At 46.6% G+C, this 19,850-nt stretch overlaps 1 protein-coding gene across 2 annotated transcripts; it reads right to left on the bottom strand.

Annotated features, from left to right (window-relative positions):
• Positions 1-6,559: 6,559 nt before the first annotated feature.
• On the bottom strand, positions 6,560-19,154 carry ERCC2 (ERCC excision repair 2, TFIIH core complex helicase subunit). 2 transcript variants are annotated; one of them, XM_077286373.1, is made up of 23 exons: positions 19,015-19,154; positions 13,768-13,867; positions 13,403-13,480; positions 12,415-12,477; positions 12,228-12,341; positions 12,045-12,161; positions 11,836-11,952; positions 11,641-11,764; positions 11,476-11,572; positions 11,195-11,328; positions 10,907-11,075; positions 10,414-10,532; positions 10,266-10,335; positions 9,965-10,034; positions 9,781-9,882; positions 9,622-9,685; positions 9,433-9,554; positions 9,229-9,321; positions 9,084-9,156; positions 8,572-8,642; positions 8,360-8,503; positions 7,893-8,036; positions 6,560-6,815 (listed from the first exon to the last, which is right to left on the bottom strand). In XM_077286373.1, the coding sequence occupies exons 1-23, from the start codon at positions 19,017-19,019 to the stop codon at positions 6,723-6,725; spliced, it is 2,283 nt and encodes a 760-aa protein (XP_077142488.1). In that variant the 5' UTR covers positions 19,020-19,154; the 3' UTR covers positions 6,560-6,722. The 2 variants fall into 2 exon arrangements, with proteins under 2 accessions (XP_077142488.1, XP_077142489.1); XM_077286374.1 differs by lacking the exons at positions 10,266-10,335; positions 10,414-10,532 and having other exon boundaries at positions 6,561-6,815.
• Positions 19,155-19,850: the final 696 nt, after the last annotated feature.

Consider the following 19,850-nt stretch of genomic DNA (forward strand, 5'->3'; position numbering starts at 1 on the left):
GCCACCTTGTCAGAATGCAGCATTTGTGCTGCACAAGGTGGCTCTTTTAGTTACAAACGCCTGAGGGGGGTGACAGGTTCCCTTTAAGGCTGCTTGTCGGATTGCTAGAGAGGCAAATCAGCACCCCTACTTGACTGCAAAAGACTTTCAGAAAGATTTAGCAGACTCTGGAGTTATGGTACATTGTTCAACTTTTCAGAGACACCTGCACAAATACGGCCTTTATAAAAGAGTCATCAGAAGAAAACCTCTCCTGCGTCCTCACCATAAAATTCAGGGTCACAAGTATGCAAAAGAACATTTAAATAAGCCTGATGCATTTTGGAATCAATATGAAAAAAGTCTCGCACTCAAATTCAGTATATTTTGTAGATTTATTATTAGAGGTAGCACTGGAAACGTTTCAGCCCCACAACGGGCTTTCATCAGTGAAGGAGATGACCCCTTAAGGGAGACTTTTTTCATATTGCACTTCATGGTTTGGGTACCTAGTCTCTGCACCGGTCTATAGCAGTGCACACGGAGTTTCTTCTTGTATGCATTTTGGAATCAAGTCCTGTGGACTGATGAGGTTAAAATATAACTCTTTGGCCACAATGATCAAAGGTATGTGTGGAGAAAAATGGCACAGAATTTCAGAAAAAGATAATCTCGCCAACCATTAAGCCTGGGGATCAATCATGCCTTGGGGTTGTGTTGTAGCCAATGGCACAGGGAACATTTCACGGATAGAATGAAGAATGGATTAAATAAAATTTCAACAAATTCTTGATGCAAACATAACACCATCTGTAAAAAAGCTGAAGGTGAAAACAGGATGGCTTCTACAAATGGATAATAATCCTAAACACACATCAAAATCCACAATAGACAACCTCAAAAGGTGCAAGCTGCAGGCATTACAATGACCCTCACAGTCCCCTGATCTGAACATCATTGAAAATCTGTGGCCAGACCTCAAAATAGCAGAGGAAGCAAGATGACCCAGGAATCTCACAGAACTAGAAGAATTTTCCATGGAAGAACGGATGAAAATCCCTCCAACAAGAATTCAAAGACTTGTCTGGCTACGAAAAGCGTTTACAAGCTGTGATACCTGCAAAAGGGGGAGCTACTATGCAGGGTGCACAAACGTTTGCATCGGCCCATTTTTCTTTTATGTAATTTTTAAAATGTAAAAGATGAAAATATGTATATATATGCCCAAACGTTTACACTGTAGGTCTTAAGGTGACTACTCCGCAGATTTACTGCTCTTACAGTAAAGGAGACATGTAGTTTCCGGAGACAACCATGCATTCCTCATAGTGAATCTTCTCATCCTTTCCTGAGGTGATGCCTTTACAGCTTTATGACGTTGGAATATTTTGTCGCTCTCCTGCTCATCCATGACACTATCCTGCAGGTTTGACCCCGCCTGGCATCGTGCTGTTAATTCATCTGTGATCTTCCAGCTTACCCTGATCCTTCTTCTCTGTGGACTCTTCTGGAGGCTCGCCAGCTTGTAAATTATAATGGAGTCCCATAGACCATATTACATTACATGGCTCACCACCCTACACACCGGCGGAGGCCGCACACAGACCCGACCTCTGAACTTTTTGCTGTTTCACCAGTGCAGATTTATCCTGTGAATGTGTCTGAGGTTCGGATGGCTGGGGGGGTACGGGTCGGGCATGTGGGGGGCACTGAGCTTGCACTTCAGCCTTCAGCTGTGATCCTCCTTCTAAGTCCTGCAATCTGTATCTGTCTGCTTGGGGCTTAATTTAGACTCCTGACTCTGCCAAGTATTTAGTGTCCGGTGGGTGCCAACCAGTGACAGCCCACACAATATACACCACATACTGCAGAAAAGATTTCACTCTTTTATTGCGTAACATTGATTGACGAGATGATTATTCATTACACTGCGGTGCTAAATGTTAGAGCCATTGATGCCCAATATTTACCTTACCCCTCTAATCACACCTGTTCCAGAACCTTGCACAGTCCAGTCAGCAAAAATAGAAAAGGCTCTAGAAACCGTAGAAAACCACTCACATGCCAGTAGAAGGGTGGTTTTCTATGGAGCCAGACATAGCGTTTACCTTGGTGGCCAAAAAGTTCAATTCTGGTCTCATCTGATCACAGCACCTTCCTCCATACATTTGAGTAGTTTATCTCATCTCTTTTAGCAAACTCAAAACGAGCCTTACAATTTTTGTGTGTAATTAAATACTTTTTTTTCTGGCCATTCTTCCATAAAGGCCACCTCTGTGGAGTGTACGGCTTATTGTGGTCGTATTGACAAATACTCCAGTCTCTGCTGGGAACTCTGCAGCTCCTTCGGGGTCACTTCTGGTCTCTATGCTGCCCCTCTGATTAATGCCCTCCTTGCCCAAGATGAGAGTTTTGGTGGCTGCCCTCTCTTGGATTTGTTGTGGTACCATGTTCTTTCCATTTGATGATGATGGATTTGATGGTGCATGGGGGGTTCATCAGAGATTGGGAGATTTCTGTATAGACCAACCCTGACTTGTTCTTCTCAACAACTTTGTCCCTGACTTGTTTGGAGATCTCTTTTGTCTCTATGGTGGTGTTTGGAGATCTCCTTGGTTTTCATGGTGTTGTTTTGAGATCTCCATGTTCTTCCTGGTGTTGCTTGGAGATCTCCTTGGTCTCCATGGTGTTGTTTGGAGATCTCGTTGGTCCTCGTGGTGTTGTTTTGAGATCTCCTTGTTCTTCCTGGTGTTGTTTGGAGATCTCCTTGGTTTCCATGGTGTTGTTTGGAGATCTCCTTGGTCTCCATGGCTTTGTTTGGAGATCTCCATGGTGTTGTTTGGAGATCTCCTTGGTCTCCATGGTGTTGTTTGGAGATCTGCTTGGTCTTCATGGTGGTGTTTGGTTAGTGGTGCCTCTTGGTAATGGTGTTGCAGCCTCTGTGGCCTTTCAGATAAGGTTAAGTGTATATACTGACAGACATGTGACACTTACATTACACACATGGGGACATCCTGTCACTAAGCATGGAATTAAAAAGGCATTTGCTTGCACAATAACATTTTAGGGGCCTCATCACAAAAGGGGTGATTACATATGTACATCCCAAGTTTTAGTTATTTTATCCCATAAATTAAATTTAAAGTCCTCCTAATGAGCCGAGTCCTGTAGGACACACATGCTCAGACAAGTCCTCCTAACAAGCTAAATGCTGGAGAACACACATGCTCAGTCATGTCCACCTAATGAGGCAAGTCCTAGTGAAAATACATGCTCAGACAAGTCCTCCTAATGAGCCGAATCCTGGTGAACACACCTGCTCAGACAAGTCCTCCTAATGAGCCGAGTCCTGGTGAACACACATGCTCAGACAAGTCATCCTAAAGGTATGTGCACACGCTCCGGATTATTCGCTGATTTTGCGCGTTTTTTTCGGCGGCTTTCCGCGGCAAAAACGCATAAAAACGCATACATTAAGCATCCCATCATGTTTAATGGTTTCCGCAATTTTTTGTGCACGTTGCATTTTTTTCCGCAAAAAAAAACGCATGCAGAAAAATACGCAGCATGTTCATTAATTTTGCGGATTTTAAGCGGATTTCCCACTATATTATTGCATTGGGAACCTCCGGAAAAAAACTCGCAAAATCCGCACAGAAAATACGTGATAAAAACGCATGCAGAATTCCTGTGGAAAACCTCAGGATTTTCTCAGGAAATTTCTGCATACTTTCCGGACGTGTGCACATAGCCTAATAAGCTGAGTGCTGGAGGACACACATGCTCAGTCTCGTCCACCTAATAAGCTGAGTCCTGGTGGACACACATGCTCAGACAAATGCTCCTAATGAGCAGAGTCCTGGTGAACACACATGTTCAGACAAGTCCTAATGAGCCGAGTCCTGGTGGACACACATGCTCAGACAAATGCTCCTAATGAGCAGAGTCCTGGTGAACACACATGTTCAGACAAGTCCTAATGAGCCGAGTCCTGGTGAACATAGATGCTCAGACAAGTCCTCCTAATGAGCAGAGTCCTGAAGGACAAACATGCTCAGTCTTGTCCACCTAATAAGCTGAGACTCGATGAACACGCATGCCCAGACAAGTCCTCCTAATGAGCAGAGTCCTGGTGAGTATAATATAACCTCTCTTTCTCCTCTCAGGTAACATCGGGGGCTTATCTACAGCATTACAGAATGCTGTAGATAAGCCCCTGATGATGGTGAGCTTACCTCACCAGCCATTTTGGGGGTGACAGGTTCCCTTTATTCTGAGCCAAGTGCTGGGGTCACGCAAGCTCAGACATGTCTTCCTAAAGAGCCAAGTGTTAGAGGACCCACATGCTCAGTTCACCTCCACCTGCTCAGTGTTTAGGGTAACACATCTTGACCTCCGTTGACTGGACAGCATTTAGAAATATCTTTCTAAATGGCTGCCTTCTAATATATCTTCAGTACTCTAGATCCCACAGCTGCCAGAAGGGGAAGGAGACTTTCTGTCCAGAACTTGCTTCCAGAATCGGTGCCTCTAAATTGACTCCGATTCTTTCCATTCAGTCATGTCTGACCCTTGTACACACTTTATGCCATTTACCGTACCATTTGCTTCTGTGTTTTCCATGGCTTCTTTCAGTTGCTTGATGTTCATCCCTGTGTCACTCTTGATGTTATCGAGCTGATGGGCCATAATGTCACGCTGATGACAAGTGGATAGTCGCATTAACAAGTAAGAGTCACAAAGGTGAAAAACATCCCAATACTGAAAAGGCAGGCACTAATTGGAATTGTTAGTAACAAGTGTCACGCTGATGGACAGCAATGAGAAGCATTCCAGTAATGACCAGCGTGGCACTGGTGAGAAGTGTCACACACTGGAGAAGCGTAGTGCAATTAGAAACTAGCACCAGTGAGAGGAGTCGATGATCAGAAGTCACCGCAGTAAGAAGTCCGCCGCTAATAAACATCTTAGCAACAATGAAACCTTGGAGTAATGAGAAGCGTCGGATAAGTGACGATCGCTGGACTATTGGGGGTGCGGATCGTAGGAAGGAGGAGGACGCGGCTCTCTACTGCCACCTATTGGACATTGCAACCCCATGAACCACTGCTTTCTCCAAAAGGAAGAAAAGTGCTGCACTAGTGAGAGGCGTCACAGTATTAAGAAGTGTAGCACTAAATGGAAGTCAGTAATAGAGCTGCACTAATGAGAGAAAAGTCAGTAATAGTGCCGCACTAATGAGAAGAGTCAGTGATAGTGCCGCACTAATGAGAAGTCAGTAATAGTGCCGCACTAATGAGTCAGTAATAGTGCTGCACTAATGAGAAGAGTTAGTAACAGTGCCACACTAATGAGAAGAGTCAGTAATAGTGCTGCACTAATGAAAAGAGTCAGTAACAGTGCTGCACTACTGAGAAGAGTCAGCAATGGTGCCACACTAATGAGAAGAGTCAGTAATGGTGCCGCACTAATGAGAAGAGTCAGTAACAGTGCTGCACTACTGAGAAGAGTCAGCAATGGTGCCGCACTACTGAGAAGAGTCAGTAATGGTGCCGCACTAATGAGAAGAGTCAGTAATAGTGCTGCACTAATGAGAAGAGTCAGTAATGGTGCCGCACTAATGAGAAGAGTCAGTAACAGTGCTGCACTAATGAGAAGTCAGTAATAGTGCCGCACTATCGAGTCAGTAATAGTGCCGCACTAATGAGAAGTCAGTAATAGTGCCGCACTAATGAGTCAGTAATAGTGCTGCACTAATGAGGAGTCAGTAACAGTGCTGCAATAATGAGAAGTCAGTAATAGTGCCGCACTAATGAGTCAGTAATAGTGCCACACTAATGAGAAGAGTCAGTAACAGTGCCGCACTAATGAGAAGGGTCAGTAATAGTGCTGCACTAATGAGAAGAGTCAGTAATAGTGCCGCACTAATGAGAAGTGTCGGTATTAGTGCCATACTAATGAGAACAGTCAGTAATAGTGCTGCACTGAGAAGAGTCAGTAATAGTGCTGCACTAATGAGTAGTGTTGGTAATAGTGCTGCACTAATGAGAAGAGTCAGTAATAGTGCCACACTAATGAGAAGTGTTGGTAATAGTGCCGCACTAATGAGAAGTGTTGGTAATAGTGCCGCACTAATGAGAAGAGTCAGTAATAGTGCTGCATTAATAAGAGTCAGCAATAGCGCTGCTCTAATGAGAAGGGTCAGTAACAGTGCTGCTCTAATGAGAAGGGTCAGTAATAGCGCTGCTCTAATGAGAAGTGTCAGTAATAGTGCCACACTAATGAGAAGTGTTGGTAATAGTACCGAACTAATGAGAAGGGTCAGTCATAGTGCTGCACTAATAGGAAGTGTCAGTAATAGTGCCGCACTAATCAGAATTTTAGTAATAGTGCACTGAGTGCAGAAGGGATCAATAATAAATACATCCGAACATATCACGGGGTCAGAGAGATAGAAAAATGTAGAGTGACAGAGGGACGGGGTGGGATCGGTGGTGACGTCTTCACTCCTGGGGTCGGACACGATCGGTCACACACAGATTGCACCAATCATAAGCTTCCCAGTAATGATACGTGCAGCACCGGTGCGAAATGTAGTAATTTATTCTATATGTAAAAACCTATACAGAGACCCCCACAGAGACCATTGCCCACAGGTCACATCCTGGACACAAGTCAGGACTGGAGGACAACCTGAGGGCTGGCAGCCGAGGACCCTCACATCCAGGTCACGTCTGCGGAGGTCACACCTGATGAGCGATCTCCTGGATCTTCTGCAGCATGTCCTCAGACTGCAGCTGCTCCAGCGTCAACAGAGACAAGCCGAGCTGGTCCTCCTACAGAAGAGACAGAGAACATGAGCAGAGGGCAGAGGACACGAGCAGAGACAGAGGAGACATGAACGGAAGACATGAGCAGGTGTCGGAGGACATGAGCAGGTGGCAGAGGACATGAGCAGGTGGCAGAGGACATGAGCAAAGACAAAGGAGACATGAGCAGAAAGAGGACACGGAACATGAGCAGAGACAGAGGAGACATGAACAGAGACAGAACATGAGCAGAGACAGAGGAGACATGAGCAAAAACAGAGAAAATCAGCAGAGACAGAGAACATGAGCAGATGGCAGAGGACATGAGAAGAGACAGAGGAGACATGAACAGAAACAGAGGACATCAGCAGAGGCAGAGAACAAAAGCAGAGACAGAGAACATGAGCAGATGGTAGAGGACATGAGAAGAGACAGAGGAGACATGAACAGAAAGAGGACATGAGCAGAGGCAGGTGACATAGGACTCGGGACACGAGCAGAGGACACGTGTCAGGAGCAGAGGACACAGGACACGAGCAGAGGACACGGGACACGAGCAGAGGACACGGGTCATGAGCAGAGGACACGGGTCATGAGCAGAGGACACGGGACATGAGCAGAGGACACGGGACATGAACAGAGGACACGGGACATGAGCAGAGGACACAGGGCATGAGCAGAGGACACGGGACATGAACAGAGGACACGGGACACGAGCAGAGGACACGGGACATGAGCAGATGGCAGAGAACATGAGCAGAGACAAAGGAGACGTGCAGAAACAGAGGACATGAGCAGAGGCAGAGGACAAGGGACATGAGCAGAGGACACGGGACATGAGCAGAGGACACAGAGGAGACATGAGAAGAGACAGAGAACATGAGCAGAGACAAAGGAGACATGAACATAGAGGACATGAGCAGAGGACATGGGACATGAGAAGAGGAGTCTGGCTGAGTCCTGAAGACCGGGTCACTGTGGGCTGTCTGGGGACAGGACTTCTCTCCGCCCGGCCATTAATAAGACATACGAGGCCAAACATCATGTGATCAGTTCTCAGCTGATGGCTGCGATTTAGGAGGAGCTGCAGGAAAACGAACTTGCCCTGCGGAATGGTTGCGCCATTTCCCTCAGGAAGTGTCGGGAGAGATGAATGCACTCGTCCACCGTCAGGTTCAGGTTGGCGTCTGTCAGATGTTCCTGAATCCACAGCGGAAGCTTTCCCTTCTTATCGGAGCGTGCATACCTCTGTGAGGGAGACACAGATCGTCACATGTACACCAGGGCGGAGCCTGTCCTGTCAGCAGCTATATCACATGTACACCAGGGCGGAGCCTGTCCTGTCAGCAGCTATATCACATGTACACCAGGGCGGAGCCTGTCCTGTCAGCAGCTATATCACATGTACACCAGGGCGCAGCCTGTCCTGTCAGCAGCTATATCACATGTACACCAGGGCGAAGCCTGTCCTGTCAGCAGCTATATCACATGTACACCAGGGCGGAGCCTGTCTTGTCAGCACCTATATCACATGTAGCGGATCAGTCACCAGCAGGGAGGGATCACATCACCTTATCAGCAAACAGCATGATCCCGTAGTCAGTCTTCCCGCGGATCGCTCGGCCGACGCACTGCGCCGCGTGTCTCATCGCATCGAACGTCAGGAAATCATTCTCCCGCAGGTGGAACTGGTCTCGTAGGAACTGGAGACGAGCCTGGAGGAGGAGAGGAGACGTTACACTGCGAGAGGAGGCGCCATCAGCCGCAGGGTCCGAGCACGCACCTTCAGGATCCGGCTCTGGGTGTACACGTACGGGACCCCGAACATGATCACAGCTCGGCCATAATGGTGGACTGTTGGGGAGGAGCAGACACAGGGTCACCAGGATGTAATACAGACTGATCAGGAGACATAATAAGAAGGCCTCAGTCACATGACGTATCACAAAGGCCGTCAGTCATGTGACGTAATAAGGAGGAACCTGAACACGTGACGTAATACGGGGTCTCCCAGGCCACGTGACATATTACGGGGCTCACGCTCATGTGATGTAATATGGAGGTCACAGGTCACATGACATCATATGGAGGCCCCCCAGTCACATGATGTAATATGGAGGGTCCTGGTCATGTGACGTAATACGGAGGCCCCTGGTTACGTGACGTAATATAGAAGTCCCCCCGGTAATGTCACGTAATATGGAGGCCCCCCAGTCACATGACATAATATGGAGGGCCTTGGTCATGCGACGTAATACGGAGGTACTGATCACATGACACCCATCTACCACTCACCAAAATCAATTCCTTCAGACACTTTTCCCCGAGCGACAGACAGTAAGATGGCTCCCCGTCCGTTCTCACAGGCCTGGAATTATAAATGAAGGTGAGAAGTCAGTCTCCTTTGGAGCGTTGGGCCCTGTCCCAGCCCCGGCCTCACCTCCTGATACTTCTCCAGGGCCACACTGGTTTCAGCCCCATCCTGGGTTTCTATGAAGATCAGCTTGTTCCTCTGGATGTTCTCCAGGATTCCCTAGTGGGACACGGTGGATGGCGATAATGGTGAGAGGTCTTCGCTGACCACGGGGGTGTTGCCACTGCCACGAGGCGCGTCTCCTGACCCCTCACATTAGAAGGCACCTACCTGCTCATACCATGAGGCCACAATGTTCTCCATATACTGGTAACTGGTGAAAAATCCCACTATCCCATCAGGGACCACAGCGGACATCTCCAGGAGAAGGTTCCCATAATTCCGCATGACGGCTGTGGGGTCAGAGGTCAGTCACGTGGCGCAGAGAGAACCATGGAGATACAGGACACGATCTCTTACCCAGATCTTCCCTCGTCTCAAACTTGGAGCTCATGGCAACTTGGTCGTTTCCTCGGGCGACAACCTGCGGAGATGGCACAGAGGTTTCCACTATCATGGCCATGGTTACCGCCCTTCCTGGCGGGGCCCCATCATCTGACCACATGACGCACTTCTTACCATCGGACACAGGCAGACCCGGGCCAGTGTCATAGTGAACGTTGCCATGGTTACAGGCCGGAAGTCCAGGATTTTAGGGTAGATGTCCAGTGGGGAGAGAGTCTGGGGGAGACAGGAGTTAGGGGTGAGGCCACGCGCATATGCTGGGGTGCGGAGCAGAGCGAGAAAGCTGAGCGCCTCGTACCCCGGATGTGATGATGACCGACTGAAACCTCTGGAACACCGGCTTTATAGCGAGCGATGAGTCCAGGCAGCTGTGGGCGAAAAGATGGAACTTGTGAGATATCACCCACAGTGTGACGAGACCACGGAGGCTCCAGGCCGTACAGGGGGCCGGGAGAGGAAGCTCAGACCCAAGGATCAGGGAAGAGGAGCAGCCAGAAGACATACAATACCCCACCACAGCCCACTGGTGCCCCCGAGTCGTGACAACTGTACACCCCCCGTCAGATGACCGGTAATAGGAGGCAACAGGCGGGGGTCACCTGAAGTGTAACACGGGGTTACTGATAGTTGGCGTCCGGTCTTCAAATGGCTCAATGATGATCATAAAACCTGGGGGGACAAAGGTCCAAGTGAGAGGGGCACGGACGAGGCAAATATTGGGGGATGGACTGGAACCAGGACTCTCACCCTTGGTGTACGTGCTGACGAGTGTGGCAAAGTTAGTGATGAGGGTGAGAGGAGACAGGTCCGTGATGTCTGCAATCTCCAGCGTCCGTGTGAGAGAGCGCAGCCGCTCCGCGCAGAACCTACAGCATCAGAGACAGGCGATTGTGGGAACGAGGATGCGGAGACACTTGGGAGGACACAAAAACACGTGGGGGGACACGCGAACACGTGGGGGGACGGGGGAACACGCGGGAGGACAGGGGAACACGCGGGAGGACAGGGGAACACGCGGGAGGACAGGGGAACACGCGGGAGGACAGGGGAACACGCGGGAGGACAGGGGAACACGCGGGAGGACAGGGGAACACGCGGGAGGACGGGGGAACACGCGGGAGGACGGGGGAACACGCGGGAGGATGCAGTAACGTGGGAGGAAACGTGCAGCAGAGGGTCAGGGACAGAGGAACGGCCTGATGTCCGATCTCAAACATCATGACACAACAGACCTACTCACCTCATCGGTTTCCGTTCAATGCAGACTTTCTCATAAAGGTCACGCAGGAAGGCGGCCGGCCCCTCCTGGGTCACATGTCCCGAACGCAGACGAGACTTGACATAGCCAATTAGACGCCGCAGGAAGCCCAGGAAGTGCAGGGCATTGCGGATACAACCGGGGACGGCCTCTGCCAGAGAAATGAGGGTGACCTCACATTGAAAATATAGATCTGCAGGAAGTGTGGACCCCGCACCACCATGCATACCACCGTATACAGGGGTATATAGTCACCCCCACCCGTCTCACCTTGCAGGATCTCATCCGGCAGTACAGGATTCGACAGATAAACATCCGTCTCACGGGCGACCGTGGCCTCGCGCAGACCCTCCACCAACCGGGCGTATTCTTGTTTCAGTTTCTGCTCATCAGTTTCTTTAATCCTAAAAGTAAATCTGAGACTCAGAGAGACCCCTCAGTGATCCCCCATTACCCTCCTCCGTTGCCTCGTTCTCCCCACTATGACCGCCCACCTCACCCACTTTCCCATTTACTCCCCTCACGGCTTGCATTGTGACCCGATCGCTCACTTTTGGATGGCAGTGTTCAGGGTGTCGATGTTGTTCTGGCAGCGCTCCAGGGTCCGGCGTGTGATGGTGACGCTCATGGAGTCGATGCAGACATTATCTACGGAGGAGACAGGAAGGTTTAGTGAGAATCACAATGAGGGGGATAAACAAGAAGATCCAACTCACCAATGTTATGAGCCTCATCAAAAACAACCACAGATTTCTTGGCCAGCTCCCGGGACACCTGATCGGCGATTTTGGGATCCAGAAGGTAATGATAACTGTACACGATGACATTGCACTGAGACAGCTGAGGGAAGACAGGCAGGATAAGCAGCGGCCCGGAGGGGCTGTACGGGACCCCCAGAGCCACATACTCACAGCATGGCGGGCCAGGTAGTATGGACACCACCCCCGCTGCCTCCCCAGAGTCCGGAGGTCATCAAGATTGTAAATCCCGGGGGGAAGTGGAGACTCCCTGCCAATCGCATCAAACTCCTGCGCACAAGGAAGAGTAAACGTCCTGAGCAAGAGCCAAGACTTCAGCTCCAGCCAACCCAAACCCCGGCCTCATCCAACCTCTACATTACCTCATAGAAGCGGCAGGAGGGGACGTTGGGGTCTCGCTGCTTCTGTGCCCTCACAAAGGAAGCCGTGAGGCTGTGGCAACGACCATCAATCTCTTTGCCAAACCGGAGAGCGCTGACCTATAAAGAGAAGAAACGGGAATAACGAGGAGAGAGCGGCCGGAAGCACCAGGAGCGAACACCCACCTCCGGGTTCACACACAAATTACGTCTGGAGCTCAGAGCCAAAGCCAAGAAATTCAGCTTCTCCCCTGTCTGGGCCTGTATGTAGTCCGTCAGCTTCCGGAGCTCCTCCACCACCTGCAAGTGGTGACCATGTCATGAGTGAGACGACCAACATTGCCCAGGCATGACGGCCACCGCCGGACCTCACCTTCTCAATCTCTGGGACGGTCCGTGAGCAGTAGACCAGCTTGGTCACTTCCAAAGGATACGTCTGGAAAATAAAATCAGATATTAAGAAAACAGGCAAAAACAAGGGCCCCATCCTTGTTACAGAAGGATGAGGAGGGCCCGGTACCCATCATGCACTCATTATAAGATGCATACAGAAGGATGAGGAAAGGACCAATATCTATCATACACTCAGTATACAGTGACCACAGAGGGATGAGGAGGGCCCAGTACCCATCATGCAGTTAGTATAAGGTGCGTACAGAAGGATGAGGAAAGGACTAATATCTATCACACACACAGTATACAGTGCACACAGAGGGATGAGGAGGGCCCAGTACCCATCATGCAGTCAGTATAAGGTGCGTACATAAGGATGAGGAAAGGACCAATATCTATCATACACACAGTATACAGTGCACACAGAGGGATGAAGAGGGCCCAGTACCCATCATGCAGTCAGTATAAGGTGCGTACAGAAGGATGAGGAAAGGACTAATATCTATCACACACACAGTATACAGTGCACACAGAGGGATGAGGAGGGCCCAGTACCCATCATGCAGTCAGTATAAGGTGCGTACAGAAGGATGAGGAAAGGACCAATATCTATCATACACACAGTATACAGTGCACACAGAGGGATGAAGAGGGCCCAGTACCCATCATGCAGTCAGTATAAGGTGCGTACAGAAGGATGAGGAAAGGACCAATATCTATCATACACTCAGTATACAGTGACCACAGAGGGACGAGGAGGGCCCGGTACATATCATACACGCAGAGGGACAAAGAGGGCCCAGTACCTATGATGTGCTCAGTATATAGTGCATTCAGAGAGATGAGGAGGGCCCAGTACCTATTATAAACACAGAGAGATGAGGAGGGCCCATTACCTATCATACACACAGAGGGACGAGGAGGGCCCGGTACCTATCACACACGCAGAGTACAATACAGACACTAACTCTTTGATAGGCCACAATCAGTGACAGCAGTGACACCGTCTTGCCAGTCCCCGATGGCATCTCCAGGACCCCATGACCCTGCAGGAAAAACACAGGATAAGTGTGTGCCCCCATCACATGATCCTGGATCAGCCGTTATTTATTATATATTTACTCGGCAGCTCCGCACAGAAATCATCATTATCCCCAGAGCTGCTCATAATCTAAACTCTCAATGAACGATAAAGGAGAATAAAAGGAAAAAAACGGAAGAAAAACAAAAGAGATGCAAATCATCGTCATCACTACACATGTCAGTAATGCCACCATCATCATCATCACTACCTGCGATCTCTGCCACCAAGAACACCCCTCCCCCGCATCACCTTGGCATCAAGGGTCCTCTTCAGCTCCAGCATATAGGAGTACTGCTCCGGATAGATGTACTCATAGGGGAAGTGCACCAGCAGCCCCTCAATATTCAGCCTGGAAGAGGGCACAAAGCACATTACTACAGTGTATGCAGCTGTATATAGTGGTATACAGTATATACAGTTGTGCTCAAAAGTTTACATACCCAGGTAGAATTGTTGCTTTCTTGGCTTTTTTTTTCCAAGAATATGAATGATAACGCCAAAGCTTTTTCCCCACTCATGGTTAGTGGTCAGGTGAAGCCATTTATTGTCAGACTACTGTGTTTTCTCTTTTTAAATCATAATGACAACCCAAAACATCCAAATGACCCTGATCAAAAGTTCACATACCGCATTTCTTAATACCGTGTATTGCCCCCTCTAACACCAATGACAACTTGAAGTCTTTTGTGGTAGTTGTGGATGAGGTTCTTTATTTTCTCAGATGGTAAAGCTGCCCACTCTTCTTGGCAAAAAGCCTCCAGTTCCTGTAAATTCCTGGGCTGTCTAGCATGAACTGCGCGCTTGAGATCTCCCCAGAGTGGCTCAATGATATTGAGGTCAGGAGACTGAGATGGCCACTCCAGGACCTTCACTTTGTTCTGCTGCAGCCAATGACAGGTTGACTTGCCCTTGTGTTTTGGATTGTTGTCATGTCGGAACGTCCAAGTACGTCCCATGTGCAGCTTCCGGGCTGATGAGTGCAAATTTGCCTTCAGTATTTGCTGATAATGTGCTGCATTCAACTTTCCTTCAACTTTGACCAAGTTTCCCGTGCCTTTGTAGCTCACACATCCCCAAAACATCTGCGATCCACCTCCATGCTTTACAGTAGGAATGGTGTTCCTTTCATCATAGGCCTTGTTGACCTCTCTCCAAATGTAACGTTTATGGTTTTGGCCCAAAAATTCCATTTTGGTCTCATCACTCCAAATTACCTTGTTCCAGAGGTTTTGAGGCTTGTCTCTGTGCTGTTTTGCATATTGTAGGTGACATACTTTGTGGCATTTGCACAGTAATGGCTTTCTTCTGGCGATTCAACCATGCAGCCCAAGTGCCTCCTTATTGTGCATCTTGAAACACCCACACCGCTAGTTTTCAGAGAGTCCTGTATTTCAGCTGATGTTATTTGTGGGTTTATCTTTGCATCCCAAACTATTTTCCTGGCAGTTGTGGATGAAATTTTTGTTGTTCTACCTAACCGTGGTTTTGTTTTTACAGAGCCCCTGATGTTATCAGGCCAAAATCATCAGGGTATGAGAACTTTTAATCAAGGTCATTTGGATGTTTTGGGATGTCATTATGATTTAAAAAGAGAAAACACAGTAGATGACAATAAATGGCTTCACCCAACCACTAACCACGAGTGGAGGAAAAGTTTTGCTGTTATCAATCATATTCTCTGAAAAAGGCCAAGAAAGCAAAAACTGTGCCGGGGTATGTAAACTTATGAGCAAAACTGTATATACAGCGGTGTATAGAAGTATACAGTATATAGAGAGCTGTATATAGGTGTATACAGTATAATACAACTCTATATAGGGTTATACAGTATATAGAGAGCTGTATATAGGGGTATACAGTACATAGAGACCTGTATATAGGGATATACAGTATAATACAGCTATACAGTGGGGCAAAAAAGTATTTAGTCAGTCAGCAATAGTGCAAGTTCCACCACTTAAAAAGATGAGAGGCGTCTGTAATTTACATCATAGGTAGACCTCAACTATGGGAGACAAACAGACAAAAAAATCCAGAAAATCACATTGTCTGTTTTTTTATCATTTTATTTGCATATTATGGTAGAAAATAAGTATTTGGTCAGAAACAAACAATCAAGATTTCTGGCTCCTACAGACCTGTAACTTCTTCTTTAAGAGTCTCCTCTTTCCTCCACTCATTACCTGTAGTAATGGCACCTGTTTAAACTTGTTATCAGTATAAAAAGACACATGTGCACACCCTCAAACAGTCTGACTCCAAACTCCACTATGGTGAAGACCAAAGAGCTGTCAAAGGACACCAGAAACAAAATTGTAGCCCTGCACCAGGCTGGGAAGACTGAATCTGCAATAGCCAACCAGCTTGGAGTGAAGAAATCAACAGTGGGAGCAATAATTAGAAAATGGAAGACATTCAAGACCACTGATAATCTCCCTCGATCTGGGGCTCCACGCAAAATCCCACCCCGTGGGGTCAGAATGATCACAAGAACGGTGAGCAAAAATCCCAGAACCACGCGGGGGGACCTAGTGAATGAACTGCAGAGAGCTGGGACCAATGTAACAAGGCCTACCATAAGTAACACACTACGCCACCATGGACTCAGATCCTGCAGTGCCAGACGTGTCCCACTGCTTAAGCCAGTACATGTCCGGGCCCGTCTGAAGTTTGCTAGAGAGCATTTGGATGATCCAGAGGAGTTTTGGGAGAATGTCCTATGGTCTGATGAAACCAAACTGGAACTGTTTGGTAGAAACACAACTTGTCGTGTTTGGAGGAAAAAGAATACTGAGTTGCATCCATCAAACACCATACCTACTGTAAAGCATGGTGGTGGAAACATCATGCTTTGGGGCTGTTTCTCTGCAAAGGGGCCAGGACGACTGATCCGGGTACATGAAAGAATGAATGGGGCCATGTATCGTGAGATTTTGAGTGCAAACCTCCTTCCATCAGCAAGGGCATTGAAGATGAAATGTGGCTGGGTCTTTCAACATGACAATGATCCAAAGCACACCGCCAGGGCAACGAAGGAGTGGCTTTGTAAGAAGCATTTCAAGGTCCTGGAGTGGCCTAGCCAGTCTCCAGATCTCAACCCTATAGAAAACCTTTGGAGGGAGTTGAAAGTCCGTGTTGCCAAGCGAAAAGCCAAAAACATCACTGCTCTAGAGGAGATCTGCATGGAGGAATGGGCCAACATACCAACAACAGTGTGTGGCAACCTTGTGAAGACTTACAGAAAACGTTTGACCTCTGTCATTGCCAACAAAGGATATATTACAAAGTATTGAGATGAAATTTTGTTTCTGACCAAATACTTATTTTCCACCATAATATGCAAATAAAATGATAAAAAAACAGACAATGTGATTTTCTGGATTTTTTTTTCTCAGTTTGTCTCCCATAGTTGAGGTCTACCTATGATGTAAATTACAGACGCCTCTCATCTTTTTAAGTGGTGGAACTTGCACTATTGCTGACTGACTAAATACTTTTTTGCCCCACTGTATATAGGGGTATACAGTATATAGAGAGCTGTACATAGAGGTATACAGTATAATACAGCTGTATATAGGGGTATACAGTATATAGAGACCTGTATATAGAGGTATACAGTATATAGACAGCTGAATATAGGGGTACATAGTATAATACAACTGTATATAGGGTTATAAAGTATATAGAGAGCTGTATATAGGGGTATACAGTATATAGAGAGCTGTATATATGGGGTATATAGAGATTTATATAGGGGTATACAGTATAATACAGCTGTATATAGGGGTATACAGTATATAGAGACCTGTATATAGGGATATACAGTATAATACAGCTATATATAGGGGTATACAGTATATAGAGAGCTGTACATAGGGGTATACAGTATAATACAGCTGTATATAGGGGTATACAGAGATCTGTATAGGGTTATACAGTATAATACAGCTGTATATAGGGGTATACAGTATATAGAGAGCTGTATATAGGGGTACATAGTGTAATACAACTGTATATAGGGTTATACAGTATATAGAGAGCTGTATATATGGGGTATACAGTATATATAGAGATTTATATATGGGGTATATAGTATAATACAGCTGTACATAGGGGTATACAGTATATAGAGACCTGTACATAGGGGTATACAGTATAATACAGCTGTATATAAGGGTATACAGTATATAGAGATCTGTATATAGGGGTATACAGTATAATACAGCTGTATATAGGGGTAGACAGTATAATACAGCTATATATAGGGGTATACAGTATATAGAGAGCTGTATATAGGGGTACATAGTGTAATACAACTGTATATAGGGTTATACAGTATATAGAGAGCTGTATATATGGGGTATACAGTATATATAGATTTATATATGGGGTATATAGAGATTTATATAGGGATATACAATATAATACAGCTGTACATAGGGGTATACAGTATATAGAGACCTGTACATAGGGGTATACAGTATAATACAGCTGTATATAAGGGTATACAGTATATAGAGATCTGTATATAGGGGTAGACAGTATAATACAGCTGTATATAGGGGTATACAGTATATAGATTTATATAGGGGTATACATTCATTATAATACAGCTGTATATAGGGGTATACAGTATATAGAGACCTGTACATAGGGGTATACAGTATAATACAGCTGTATATAAGGGTATACAGTATATAGAGATCTGTATATAGGGGTAGACAGTATAATACAGCTGTATATAGGGGTATACAGTATATAGATTTATATAGGGGTATACATTCATTATAATACAGCTGTATATAGGGGTATACAGTATATAGAGACCTGTACATAGGGGTATACAGTATAATACAGCTGTATATAAGGGTATACAGTATATAGAGATCTGTATATAGGGGTATACAGTATAATACAGCTGTATATAGGGGTAGACAGTATGATACAGCTGTATATAGGGGTATACAGTATATAGATTTATATAGGGGTATACATTCATTATAATACAGCTGTATATAGGGGTATACAGTATATAGAGACCTGTACATAGGGGTATACAGTATAATACAGCTGTATATAAGGGTATACAGTATATAGAGATCTGTATATAGGGGTATACAGTATAATACAGCTGTATATAGGGGTAGACAGTATGATACAGCTGTATATAGGGGTATACAGTATATAGATTTATATAGGGGTATACATTCATTATAATACAGCTGTATATAGGGGTATACAGTATATAGAGAGCTGTATATAGGGGTATAAACTATAATACAGCTGTATATATGTGGCATACAGTATATTGAGATATTTATATAGGGGTATACAGTATATTGAGAGCTGTATATATGGGGTATATAGATATTTATATAGGGGTATACAGTATAATACAGCTGTATATAGGGGTATACAGTATACAGAGAGCTGTATATAGGGGTATACAGTATATTGAGCTGAATAATTGACACATTTTGTCATTTCACCGCTTACTTCATTGCTGCCGATGACTCCGCCTCTACCACAGGTCACGTGCACCGATATTTCTTTACATTGACTGGCTACTTAGGGGGCACACACTGGCAAAAGATATGCTGTAGGTGTTCACGATTGTCCGGTCGCCATTTTTGTTTCTGGCAAGGAAAAATAAAAACGAGGTGAAGTCATGTGATGCTGCTGTGACCTATGACCCGGACATAGAGCTAACATAGGGTCTTCAGAAAAACGGCGGCGAACATGCCGCAAAGCATGATGGATGCCAGAGTGATGGTTCACACTAGGGATCAACCAATTATAAGGGTGGGGAGAAAACCAAATACCTGCGCGGGGGTAAACAAGGGCTAAACCAAATACCTGCGCGGGGGGACAACTATAAGGGCGGGGGCAGCGGGCTCTCAGGCTGCAGGTGAGTGCGGCAATATTTTAGATCAGAAGCTGCAAAACTTCTGTGCCAAAATCCACGAGAAACACCTGCAAGCTCATAACATTGTATTCTATAAAAAGTTTCTGCTCCAAGTGATGTGGCTTCATTATGTGTTTTTTGTTTTAACACTGTTTTGAAAATGTCACGTTATAGGCACATTTTCCTGTCAGATCCCAACTCATAACCACCCCGTACAGCTCCGCCGCACAACCATACCCGCCACATACAGCTCCGCCACACAACCGGACCCGCCCCGTACAGCTCCATCCCACACAACCGGACCCGCCCCGTACAACTCCGCCACACAACCAGACCCGCCAGGTACAGCTCCGCCACACAACCGGACCCGCCCCGTACAACCCTGCCACACAACCGGACCCGCCAGGTACAGCTCCGCCACACAACC

Source organism: Ranitomeya variabilis, chromosome 2, assembly GCF_051348905.1.
Source record: "Ranitomeya variabilis isolate aRanVar5 chromosome 2, aRanVar5.hap1, whole genome shotgun sequence".
Classification (NCBI taxonomy): Eukaryota; Metazoa; Chordata; class Amphibia; order Anura; family Dendrobatidae; genus Ranitomeya; species Ranitomeya variabilis.